Source organism: Dufourea novaeangliae, unplaced genomic scaffold (genome assembly GCF_001272555.1).
Source record: "Dufourea novaeangliae isolate 0120121106 unplaced genomic scaffold, ASM127255v1 scaffold199, whole genome shotgun sequence".
Lineage (NCBI taxonomy): Eukaryota > Metazoa > Arthropoda > Insecta > Hymenoptera > Halictidae > Dufourea > Dufourea novaeangliae.
Window position 1 is genome coordinate 138,913 of NW_015374073.1, and position 13,927 is coordinate 152,839.

The 13,927-nt window shown below is 31.9% G+C and overlaps 2 protein-coding genes across 2 annotated transcripts in view; both read right to left on the reverse strand.

The window, feature by feature from the left end:
* Window positions 1–508: 508 nt before the first annotated feature.
* On the reverse strand, window positions 509–2,208 carry LOC107190446 (tctex1 domain-containing protein 2-like). Its single transcript, XM_015579247.1, has 4 exons — window positions 1,791–2,208; window positions 1,376–1,509; window positions 1,170–1,303; window positions 509–831 (listed from the first exon to the last, which is right to left on the reverse strand). Exons 1-4 carry the CDS (start codon window positions 2,024–2,026, stop codon window positions 784–786), a joined length of 552 nt encoding a protein of 183 aa, XP_015434733.1. The 5' UTR covers window positions 2,027–2,208; the 3' UTR covers window positions 509–783.
* Window positions 2,209–3,117: 909 nt separating this feature from the next.
* LOC107190445 (flavin-containing monooxygenase FMO GS-OX-like 3) overlaps window positions 3,118–13,927 on the reverse strand; it is an 11,915-nt gene continuing 1,105 nt past the window's right edge. The window contains exons 2-6 of the mRNA XM_015579246.1: window positions 7,126–7,267; window positions 6,739–7,050; window positions 5,213–5,363; window positions 4,597–4,871; window positions 3,118–3,330 (exon numbers count right to left, since the gene is read on the reverse strand). Coding sequence (XP_015434732.1) covers window positions 3,118–3,330; window positions 4,597–4,871; window positions 5,213–5,363; window positions 6,739–7,050; window positions 7,126–7,267 — 1,093 coding nt within the window. The remainder of the gene's footprint in view (window positions 3,331–4,596; window positions 4,872–5,212; window positions 5,364–6,738; window positions 7,051–7,125; window positions 7,268–13,927) is intronic.

Below are 13,927 nucleotides of genomic sequence, written 5' to 3' on the forward strand. Positions count from 1 at the left end.
ATTTTCCTCTTCATCATCATACAATCGCTCTTAATCTTTAGCACAAAATTCATTCACTTTGTAGTTTTGTGAAATGTTATGAAAGGAGCTGTAGATTTATAATTTCGTGCACTTGTTTGGAAAAATATAACCATGCGATTTGACAATTTTTTTTACAAATAATTTATTAATATATACATATATCTTTTTCTACTATAATACCATTAAAAACGTATTATCAAGTATACAAAATTATTATATCAGTTTTAATTTTGAGTTCTTATGATTATATTTACATATTATATAGCGACAAGGAGTCATACTTATTACGTACTTCAATTTCGATCTATTATATACACAGTGAATAAATCATAATGCAATAATTTTAGTAAAACAGTTAGTAACTTAGTATAACCTTATAAATAAATTTAGAAAAGTGGCATAGTAGTAAAATTAAACGTCGTTTATGATTTAAAAGTGTGCCTTGTATAGTTTTCATAACTGTACAACACTGTGAATTATGGTGCTATAATAATTGTAGTGTACGAGAGGCATAGAAAAATTATGCACTTTCGTTAAAAACATAGGTATGTGTACATACAAATACTATCTTTAATGATGTATAAAAATCGTGCCATGTTGAATCACTTGTTAACAACTAATAATAGTAGCTTCTACTTTAATAAAGTGTCTGCTCCTCCTAGAAGTATGATCACACATTTATTTTTCCTCCATTCATGACATTTTAAAATACACCTTCTAATTACTAAACTGTTATAGCAAATTGGGTGAAACAATATTTTTCTAATAATAATATACAGCGTACACAGTGGCCACGCAGAATATTGTATCCTGAAACAAATGGATTGCTTTGTATCTAGTCCTAACATATTGTAAATTATGTAAAATGCTCTATTCATCATACATTTATATATTCTAAAAATGTTTTAATTATTCATTATTTTCTAAACATTAATAATTTGAAATGATTATCCATATTTTATTTTTATAGTCTATCTAATTTTGCATGATGAAATTCAATTCTCAGCATTTCTGCACAATACTTTATGTAACAACATAATGTAACTAAATATATGTGCTGTACAGTACCTATATATTGGTTTTTTATATATGCGTATAGAATGTGTGCAATAAATGAAAGTATTAAAACTAACTGTAATATTCCTTACATTTACAAAACTATCATAAGCATATGTATCGGCCTCTGCATCCCAAATACACCTTGTACCCATTTTTACCCCAGCACCATGCTGTTCACCCAAAACCACATTTACAAGATATTTGTAACGTTTGAATTTCAATTCTAGAAACATACAAGAGATCATTTGTGTAATTTATTATTAATCTAGTATATGTTTCTAAAATGAAACTTTACCTTTAACTTTCTCTCTAATTATATCAGCTATATCTTTAGTCCACTGAACAGCTTCCTGAGCATCATATGTTTTTGTGGAAAGTTGATCGAACAACACATTATGTATAACTTCTTTAGCACTTAACGGTTTAAACCTATATAAAATGTTTTTGTTGCATTTGTGTTGGGATTGTAGACCTTACAAACAATTTCATTGTAATATTACAATGACAAGTTTATCAATACTATTGCTGTCACAATGATTATGAATCCAATAGTATTTGATACCATTGTGTAATTCATCCTTGTGCAAATGTATAAAATAATATAACATTATTTAAATAAAAATAAGAGAGATAGGAAGAAAACAAGTGCTTGGTTGTACTTATGCACTTTGTAAGACAAAATAATGTAAAATTTGAATAAATGAGAATACTTCTCGTGTAGTTGTGGGCGTATTTGATAAACCGGTTGCTGAGAAGCCTCTGCATCTTCAAGGACCTCCAAATTCACTTGTGCTTTTTCTTTCTCTTCTATTTTTTCTGCTTGTAAATCCGATTCTTTTATTTCTACGGTGGAATCTTTGGTTTCCACTTTCTTATTATTCTTTGGATTGTCAATATTTTCAACATTTTTAACGTTTTCAACACTTATAATATTCTTCTCTTCCATTACCACAGTTAACTAAGGTTATACGACCTGTCAAATTGCATTCTATGTACAAACAAATTAAAGTCCTGTTATTCCACAGTGAATAACAGTGGTAGACAGCGAAGTTGATTAGCAGGTAAATACGCAGGCTTGTGACGGAACGCGGCAAAATTCAGATGCATTCTTGTTCATTGCGTCCGTACTAATTTTTAATTTTAGTTATTTAGAAATTAAATTGTAAGGAAACATTTATAACTTTATTAGAATACAATCGTTACAATAAATGTTATAATAAATACCAATTTTTATTGTTTGAAGGTTTAAACAATTACTTACACCATTCTTGTTGTAAATATGAGTTGTTATTATTTTCGTAGAAATATTATTACATTATATAAATACTTTTCAATGAAAAATTGCATTTTAATGTATACATATTTGGGAGAAGCAACGTAGAAATATTTAATAAAATAAATATTACAGCATCCTAAAAACGGCATGTATATTTAATTCACAATTTAATCCACCTTACTGGTCGCAGAAATACAAATATTTACTTTAATCAGTTATGAACATTCTTTTCAGGCATTCCAGTAAATTGTTTCACATTGAGTCTCTTCAGTTAACAACGGAACCGCATAATAAAATGCATAGTTACTCCTAAACGTTGCTCGTTGCGTTCAGCTTCGCAGCAGAAACCTGTTAACGTATCATTTTGTCTTAACCCCTTGCCCTATAACATTGAGTCAGGCTCGTGTTGACGATTTCAAAATCGATTCAACAAAGAAGAATATTATTCGGTTTCCTTTGAGTCGAAGTGAAATGCCGCGTTGTTGGTATTAACGTTTAACTTCTACAGTAAAAATACAGTTGCGATAAGTACAGAATTCCTTTCGTTTCTGGGAAACTATCGACAACAAAGTAATCCTGGAGACTGCAAACTTCAAGGAAATGGTAGGGCAAGGGGTTAACATGTACGTTTCACAGAAAGGATGAGAACGTTAATGAAGTCAGAGTTTTCAAAATCTGCCATGGAAATACGGAACTTCAGTTTCGAAGAACGAATTTCCTGTTAAAATCAAGAAATTCATCTGAGTATCCGCTTTTCAGCCTTAACAAGGTTTAGAGTAACACACTACAAAATTTTCATCGTCAATTATATGATACTGGTAATTCTTGTAAGTGGTGAAGTCCAATTCACGCATCTGGTTAACATGGTCGTAGATTTTCTTGATCACCGGCGGGAGACTCGGAACGTTTGCACACGCAGCGAGCTCGTCGTAATATGCCCACTGTCTCTCTTTCAGCTTGATAATATGTCTCAACTACACAAGTGAAAGATTAATTTCTTTTATTAACATTTTTCAGAGGGCAAATGCGTTGATTCTAATCTAACCGATCAAAAGTACGGAATTACTTTCAATTTCCGAGAGTTCTGTATTCAATATACCAATGTTCCGTCGCTTCTTTGGAGAAATAAGTTATAATATTTTGAATCAAATTAACTATTTCCCAAAATTATTGATGCAATGCGTTCTGTATCGTGTGTAAAATATTTTGAATTTTACGGGGTAAAATATTTTAACCCCACTAGATGCAGTGATAAACTTATTAGATGCAAAACTTCATTGCTCGTTATTTTCATAAAGTATTGTAATATTGCATAAAATATTCAATCTTTTTGGATTAATTTATTTACTATTACATGGTTATTTGTTTGTTTTTTATGTATGCGTATTTAATTTTTATATTTATGTACATTAAGAAGTCATTTCTTTTGTATATTCCTCGATAAATTTAAGAAGTATGAACATATAAATATAGTTCGTATTTTCATTTTTAAATTATGAATTGCTTCAATGAACAAATGTTTCAGAACACTGATACTGTGACTTTTTCTTGAATTAAGATTCTTGAATTAGAGAAACCGGTATACAGATTTATTACTTAGATTCAAGGGTGTACTAAACTTTTACATTTAAAGACTGTATCTCTCCTATTTTAATTGAAAAATAAAATGAGTTGTTAATAATTAAATTTTGATTAAAAATTTCAGAGGTATATTCGATATATATTAATTAACAGGGTACAATCCATAGATGGATCATTTGTCATAGATGATCATAATCACTATTAAAATACTGGTGAACAAAAGTAATAAGATGTCGTGAAAATGAGTTGGAAGAAATATTACATAAAACAAATGGAACGATCAATTTTGACCCCTTAAGTTGATAATTCATGATCATATTATGCGTCTATTAAAGACACCGTTCGAGCATAATGTCGGTGTTCATTGGGATTGGATTTCTTCGTAATTGTATTAGAAGACTTTTTAGTAGTTGTATTAACACTGAATTAAAATAATGTAAAAATAACGTTACATATTTCAGTCTTCCCGTATCCTTACTTTATACACAATTGCTTATTTATACTTGAAATATTTCCATGTTTTTAGTTTATTTTTTTTTAATAGCTATTATAATTCAGGTTAATCTGAAAATAATCTCGACCGATTCAAATTTAACTGGTTTCTACGATACCTTATCACATTGTTCACCAGTATCAATTATGCAAAATGTTATACGTACAGGTATACCCTGATCAAGTAGGGTTTTTTTTTCAGTTTCGTATTCCTCGTACATCTGCTCTGTCGAAGGTAACTTAATGCGAGCTTCGAGAATACCCAGAATGTATTGAGCCTGTATGTGGAACATCGGGAAAGGAATTACAATACCCGGTAGCCCCATCACAAATAAATTCGGGTAATTCATGTGCACTAGATGCTTGTAAATCGGCTCGACGTGGTTTTCGTCCGTACGCATCTGAACTTTAGGTGACATAAACGGATACGTGAACCTATAACCTGCAAGCACAGCGTGTGATCGAAATTTAAATGTTAATAAATACAGTTCGGGGATTGAGGCCAGGGTCCTACCGAAGAACCAAATGATCTACAGTTTGCAGACGTCTTAATGCTGGCATTCCAAAACTAAATAAACAAACGAAGTTAAGTGTCTAACAAGCTCAGAAACTTACGTAACAATAATAAAAGCCGCAAGTATACATTGTACGGTAATAACCGCTTCATCGTTTCCTATAGGCCTGACGATAATTCGACAGGGCCCTGACTACGCTCGTTTACTTATGTATCATTGATTTAGGATACCTCAATTGCTTATATGTACGAAGATCAAGTCTTTTTACCGGTACAATATATGAAGTTGTCTACTTCCGCCGTGGTACCGTCGCGGAAGATGAATTTCTTTCCCTTGATAGACTGGATTCCAGGTCTCTGTTCCACGTTTTTAGACATTTCCGAATCGACCGGTTCCGGTAAATTGTGACTTAAGTATACCTATAACCGAAGAAATCTGCAATGATAAGATCTACTTTTGACGGAAGAGATATAGTGTAGTCACAAGAATCAAGAAGGGAGTTAACTATTGTATGTTTCGTCGTGTAAAGTACAAATGTTTCAAACATTAAGATTCAAGAATTGATCAAAAATATAAGGTGTAAAAGGGCGTAGGACTCACTTAGGGCCGTACGAACTGTCTAAACTCTGTTTCCGTTCATGTTTTTTATATTACAGTTAAAAAAAACAATAAATTGTTATTTATTATTAAATTAACGCAAGTGATAAGTTGAACGCACACAAATTTTTACACTGTAAATGCTAATTAAAATTTATTATAGTTTCCCTGCTAGAAAAAGATTAGTCATTACTTGTATTGCGCGCCTCTTCCAAAATGATCAACTTGTAGTACTTCATACTGATGTCGACACATTTTTAACGTTTATGGTAGAAAAAAGAAAAAAAACGACGCCTCGAGTCGCGCGTCGCCTCTTCTGAACTACGCCGTAATGTTCGTCAAGGGGTTTCAAGGCTTACTCTTGAGAAAGGGGTGAATTTTTTGTGGTGGGACTGATCATTTCGGAAAAGAAGCTTCCTACAATTATGATAGAACTTCACTTACAGGTAAGTTCGTTTAATCATATAATTATCGTTGGTATCTTTTTGAGGCAATGAAATGGAAAGATTGGGTACATAAGTACAACACTACGTCCAGCGACATCCCTTAATAACCAGTTGTGTACAAGTTTCGAGCAAGTTGCGAGCAATAACGTAAAAATGTCGTCTAAAAAACCATAGCCATCTATTTCCGAATTTGATTACGGTTTTGTAGGCAACGCTACCTACCAAAATAGTAAAGCAAATTGGCAGAAAGTCTTGCATCAAGATCTATGTCAAATTGAGGGCAAAACCGGTACAAGGTTTGTGCAAGTCAATTTGCTGCATATGTTGCTGTCAATTTGCTGCCTATGTTGCTGCCAATGTGCACGCAAGGTGTTTACAGCAAATCTTGCATGAAACTTGTAGCCATAACTTTATAACAGGCATTGAACAAAATTTGACTTGACAAGTTTGGCTGACTGGGTCAATACGATCCGCTTCTCAGGGATCTACATACTTTACGACTACACTATATTGCTACATAATCTTTATTTATAGGTAAATTGTAAAATAGTAACAAAGGAAAGTATTATGAAAGCGTATACTACAATAGTAAATAATCGATGGTTTGACTATAAATGAAAAGAGAAAACGTTACTCGCTAGAAGATAGAATGTTAATATGTACTGAAATATTGAATGTGATTATAGAACTGTTGAAAAAACGGTCGTAGTAAGTATAACAACTCCAATGTGTGAAAATTGTTTCCGCTTACCTTGTCCGCGTACTGCGATACTTCTATAGCGATGTCTATGCCGGACCAAGATGCTCCGAGGATGCAAACTGTCTTTCTAGCGTACACTTCCGGTACTCTGTACTGATGACTGTGTATCCGTCCCCCGGGGAAGCTTTCGATACCCGGAATACGTGGAATGTGACCAACCGTGTAATGACCATTGCACAAAACAACAGCATCGAATGTCTTTGTGGTCTCCACTTTGGTTTCCAGATCCTTGTAAGTGATCATCCATATTGTCTGTCCGTTTGGAAGGGTTTCTGGTTCCACAAGTTTTACCAGAGTGTTCAGCTGAAACAGTCAACTGTAATATTATAACTGAACTGGAAATTTCAGAAATTAAAGTGAAACATGGTTGAATTTTACCTTTATATAGGAATGTAAGTTGAAATGTTTTGCGTAATCACGCAGATACTCTCGAATTACAGTATGATGAACAAACGACGGACCTTCGTCGTTTTCCAGGGGAAAATCGGGAATTTGCATTATTTCCCGGGGAAGATTTGTTCTGTAACGCGTTGAATAGATTTAACATGACTTGAAAACATATTTTCACTCATCTTTAATTAATAATGTACATCGTGTAGTCACATTTTATAATTTTATAGTTTTACAGAATACACGAGCATTTATTAATGAAAAAACTTGTAAGATTCCACATAATGAATTGTTTATATTTCCAACTGAGATTATAATTTAATTGTTTAATTCACACACGTAATTGCACTTTGGAAGTAGAAAACTTCTAGATTGTTTAAGAACATATAGTGCGGCTGTGTTGATGGTATAAAACCATATGAGATGATTCCTCGTGTAAAAATTACTGGAAATTGCGTGTGCAGAGCTCGGCTTTTGAGTAAATTAACTATCTAAATTCATGTGACACTCGATACATTGTACTGCTTCCAATAAACAGGAATATTATACATAGTACAAAAGCTACAGTACTAGAATAAGAATATTACACGAAATCAACGATTTTTCAAATTCAATTTTCTCGGAAATGAAGCCTTCGATAGAAAAACAGCATCGCATTACTCGATTATTTTTATTATTTCGATTCATTTTTTCGTAAGAAGACAGCTTATACGTATTTGTGTTAAATATTACCGCGTCCTGCATTATTTTAAAATTGATACTATATATTATATACACTAACGCTCCTATGTAAGTACTGTAACACCTGGTTTATATGAAGAAAATATAATGTTTCGAGAAAATAAATATACTTTAGACCTCTTTTATTACTTCATAGTAGCATAAGCGTTGTCCCTTGAGCTTTAATAACCCGAAAACAATATTTATTTCAAACTTCGTAATTGAACAATTTCGTAATGCCTTGTAACATTTACCGTATATTCGTTAAGTGTCCGAATACTTATGAGCCGGAGTGTATGTATTTATTCAATTGAGTTTCGCAGACTTATCGTTTCGTCCACCAGCGCGTTTTAGAATAACAATGTGATCGCCAACAGCGATTCGAACTTGACACATCTTTATAATATACATATAAAGTTATAGATAACTTATGTACCAAGTTTGTGCACATTACATATTAGATTGTGTAATGAGTTCGTCCGCATCGACGGCAGTACGCACTCCGAGAAATATTATCTAAAACTGCTGTTTATATTTGCTACAATGGATAAACACATCAGCCAACATATTAAATATTTCACATAAATCAGTGTCGTTACATTTAAAATAACTTGGAATAATAAATAAGTATGATGTTTTGCTAAAGCGACACAAAAGACGTCTATTTATAGACCATTTTTGATAATGTGGTAAGAAAAAAACATTGGTCTAAGGAAACAAAAAATTCATAGAAACAAACGTCTTTTACCAACGCCAAAATTTAACTGTATCCTAAAAAGGTGTTGCTGTCTACTTGGTGGGATCAGAAAGGCGCGAGGATTACGAGGAATACTCTACTACTTATGTATGAATGTTTACCAGATAACCAGACGATTAATATCGGAAAATATTGTTCATAGCTGAGCAATAGAAGAAAAATGGCCGTCACTGGTATCCAGAAATGAAATTGTCTTTCATCACGATAACACACGATTGCACACGTCTTTAATAACACGACAAACAATATTGCAATTTAGTTGTGACATTTTACCGCATCAGCTATATTCACTAGGTCTGATCTATTTCGAACATTTCAAAGTTCTCTTCACGGAAAAGTGTTCGAAAACACTGAAGAAATAAACACACACGTGTCTGATTACTAAAAAAAAAAGAAGGAATATTTCAGTTACCTAAAAAATAGCAGAACATCATAGAATAAAATAGCAGTACTTAATGAACAAACGCGAACGAAAATAGTTGTTTTTTCTCATAAGAAGCAGTCATTTTCTTATATTTTTTTTTTCAATTCTAAGAAGATCTGTATCAACAGTTCACGCAGATAATTATTTTTCGTGGCACATTTCTGTTTTCGAATCTACATTGCCCAGCCATTAGAGCGTGTAATCAATAAACTCTCAACCACTAATACGTATGAAACTTACAACGTAACGATGTTTCTTGAGTGTACAGTCTACAGTCTACAGTGACATATCAATTGTGGACTATACGTCGCCATAAATTTCTATGTCAACGTTTCAGTAGGAAGTAACTTCGTTATCACAATAAAAGTCCTTGAATTTTTTAATCAGCAATCGCTTGCGAGTCACAAGACTGTACCTGTAAACTATAAAGCGACAAAGAGGAAATTACTGGAACTATATCAGGAAATAAACAAAGGCAATGACTTAGTAAAAAGTAATACATGTTTAGCAAAAGAAGTCAAAATTTGATACATTTAATAAATTCTTTTAAATTGATTGTTTGGTAGAACAAATCGTCCTAAAACTGATTTAAACTCTGAAGTGTTAAATAATTGTTCTGTAGAACGTATTCACTGTGTAAATACCTAAAATGATTAGAATCTGTTGTATAATATGTACTTTCAATCAGAATACATTGGAATGAACATGAAATATTTTTCTATGTTTGTCGAAGTTTTTCATTTTACAAACAGTATTTCAATTACATTAAAGTCTAAGATATTTTGTATTTATTATAGTGAATTAGAAATATTTTGTTTAATTACATTAACTTTTGTTTGTTTTTCTTATTTAATTATTTATTTCGATACAATAAACCGATATTTCTCTATGCTTTTTTCGAGTCTTTATTCTCATCTTCAGGAAATGGTTTAAATGTTAAACATAGTTTAATATTATATATAAAATACTTCACTTGGTTATTTCAGAAAACAAATTAGACTGAAATAATTTACAGCTTTTTATGATCATGAAAATAACATTGGTATACATACATTGTAACTGCGTACAAAAGGAATCTCGCTATTATTATTATTTATACTTCAGGTAACTCATTTATTTAGAATTACTTAAACTCCATTCGTTGAAAGTGTGGAGAATTCTTTCTTTTGAATGTCTCTTGAACTTCTGCAGGGTGATTTAACAGCGACAAGTTACTATTTGTTACAAGTTATCAGCTGATTTATTGGCTAACCATCGAAGTTCTTTACGTTCCGGAACTAACTACAGAAACGATTGTCTTATTACTACGTCAACAAGTGTATCGCGTGTCACTAAAGTTATCGCGACAGACTAGACTGATTAGAATACATACATCTACCACCATTATGGTACAAATATACCATGAAAACAGAAATGTTTCAAGGGCCACTATTTGCATCTCCGCAAATAGTTTAAATTATGAAAGGTGTTTATAGATCGTCTGATATGAAATTACGAAAACATTTTGCTATTCCAAACGTTGAACAATAAGACGTTTTGATGCAAAACTGAAACTATGGAAAAAACAAAATTTCTTTAGTCAGAAATCGAATATAAGCATCCTTTGAATATAATTATTTTAACATGATTAGTCAAATAATAAATTGACATGTTCAAACAAATACAATTTTCAAATGTATTTATATTGTATGATAATTTATTTGATAAATTTTCTTTTACTTTTCAGCGTGAAATAATAATAAATTATGGTTTTTATTTAAATCAATTCGTTTTATAATAATTTTACAAATAATTTCTGACCCTTTTACCTATATAAAATATATCGGACATCTAATCTAAATATTGAACTTTATTTTTAATATTCTACCTTCCTCATTACGTTGCTTGAAGCAGGTAGTGTAATTAGAAAATCATGTTGAAATAATTAATTTTTGTTTAAAATTAATTCAAAACGTAATGTACTAAACATCTAAAATAGTTCTAGGTACACCGTGTTGACGGAAATATAAAAATATGGAATACAATTAGCATGTAAGCAAGAAGCACTTTAAGTATTACAAAAACTTTTTAAGCATAATTTTCCTACGTATCTTTCTTAGATTATATATTTTTTTTAGACCAGATAACACACTGACTCAATGAGTACTACAGCAAACGTGTCGACGGCAGATCCGTTCATGAAATATGTAAATAAAGTATTGTAGATAACATAAATGTAACAATATATGTATCCGTAATAGAATATATCTTTGATTATGCAATATCTAGTCGTATCATCTTTGATACTGGCTTGCTACGTCAGTGTTCTTGTCAGTTGCAGTACATAATATTGACGTCAAAACTATCTACAGAATGATACATCTGATCACTGAACCTTCTGACGACTACGCCGTCATTATAAATACATATGTATATACTGACGTCACAGATGTTATTGTTTAATATTGGTGAACCCAGTTTCACGAACTTTGGAAAAATTCTGCAAAAACATTTATGATAATATACAGTGAGTCACAGAAGTATGCGTACCCTCGCAATTCTTGAATTCGAATGACTAATAATTCTTTAACAATACATGTATATATACACACATATTTGAAATGTTTATCAATAGGGATATATAGTGCAATAAATAAACTTTCGAATATAAGTAAAAACTTATAGTAATATAGTAATGTAGTAATATAGTATCTAAATTATTAGTAATATAAATGAAACAAAAGTATTCATACTTGTACCAGTTGTATCCTTGTGAAATCAATATATTTGCAAATTTCCTTTGGCCCTTAAATTGTACGAATTAGTATAATTTTATAAGATTAAATTTTCGATGATTTGCTTAAGTTTCCATTTATGTATATTACTATTTTCAATTACTGATATATCATTCGAAAGCTTAGTTATTGCACAATATATCCTTATTGAGAAACATTTCAGAATGTATATTGTTAAAGAATATTAATCATTCGAATTCAGGAATTGCGAGGGAATGAATACTCCTGTCACTGATTGTAACTGCATTGCACAATGTAGTACTATTTCAGCAAAATATTGTATTGGGTTGGCAAGAAAGTATTTTCGGTTGTGACACATAGATAGCGTTGTAAGAGTTTTGAAGGACTCCTGTCCGCGTTATGGTTTTTTCCTTTTGACATTTGATATTAGTCACGTTTAGGTTACTTCAGAAGCAAGTTGTGCAAAGTTTTGTTTGTAGCTGTTAGTTCAGGGTCAATTTTAACATGGAGTGCAAAAACGAACATTTTCGGCATATTTTACTCTTTTATTTTCGTAAAGGAAAGATAGCTGCTGAGGCCCACAAAGAGATATGTGAAGTTTATGGTGTTGATTGCATAACAGATCGCACGTGTCAGAATTGGTTTAAAAAATTCCGTTCTGGAGATTTTTCACTCAAAGATGACCAACGTTCTGGTCGACCTACTGAAGTTGATGATGACCAAATCAAAGCCATAATTGAAGAGGATCGTCACATAACTGTTCGAGAGATTGCAGAGAGGTTAAATGTATCGCATACAACAATTGAAAATCACTTAAAATGTCTTGGACTCGCTAAGAAGCTCGATATTTGGGTTCCGCATATATTGAAAGAGATTCACTTAACACAACGAATCAATATTTGCGATATGCATCTCAAGCGCAATGAAGCCGATCCTTTTTTGAAACGTATCATCACTGGTGATGAAAAATGGGTCATGTACAGTAACATTATTCGAAAACGATCATGGTCCAAGCGTGATGAACCAGCACAATCCACATCTAAAGCTGAATTGCATCAAAAAAAGGTCATGTTGTCAATTTGGTGGGACTACAAAGGTGTTGTGTATTTTGAGTTGCTTCCAAGAAACCAGACGATCAATTCAGATGTTTACTGTCAACAACTATTGAAACTGGATGAAGCAATAAAAGAAAAACGGCCAGAATTGGCAAATCGCAAAGGAATTGTGTTCCACCATGATAGTGCAAGGCCTCACACATCTTTAGTAACTCGTGGGAAATTATTGGAGCTTGGTTGGGAAGTGATGTCGCATCCCCCATACAGCCCTGATATGGCACCATCTGATTACCATTTATTTCGAAGTTTGCAAAACTCTTTGAATGGTAAAACTTTTACAAATGATGATGACCTTAAGTCGCACTTGGTTCAGTTTTTTGCTGATAAGGACCAGAAATTCTATGAGCGCGGAATCATGAAGCTGCAAGAAAGATGGCAAAAGGTCATTGAACAAAATGGAAAATATATAATTGATTAAAGTTTATTCTTTGTATAAAAAAAATGAGTTTTATTTCACACTACAAAACCGAAATTACTTTCTTGCCAACCCAATACATGAGAGAAATAAAGAAAATAGGGGTAGATTAAAAGATTACATATAAAAAAACGTAGTGGATTAGGTTCAACGAACCTGGAGTAAACGGTAGTAGTTACGGTGTTATTTATATAATTATTAAATGCTGATCGTAATACTTTGTAGATAATCGTAATTTAATATTCACAGAAAGATAATATTGTTTTGAAACAAAGGTATTTGTAAAAGGTCGTCGATTACTATTAATATTTTAATTGATATTTTGAGATCTCTATGGGGAACTATTGTTACTTTTGTTTTACGCCAAAGAATGTCTTTCTAAATAGGCGATATAAGTAGTGTTCAAAGAAAGTTTAATACGGACATTTTGTACGTATTAAGTATGTAACTATTATGCTTCCTTATCTCTTTTTTTCTGTCGCCTTTACTACACCCTACAACAGATATCATGTATTGCTACAATACTTGACGAAACCAAATAAGAATATGAAGACTCGTTTGCAATAACAATAATGACAACTTCTAATACGTTGCAATCATTCTTATTGCAAATAGTATGTTTGA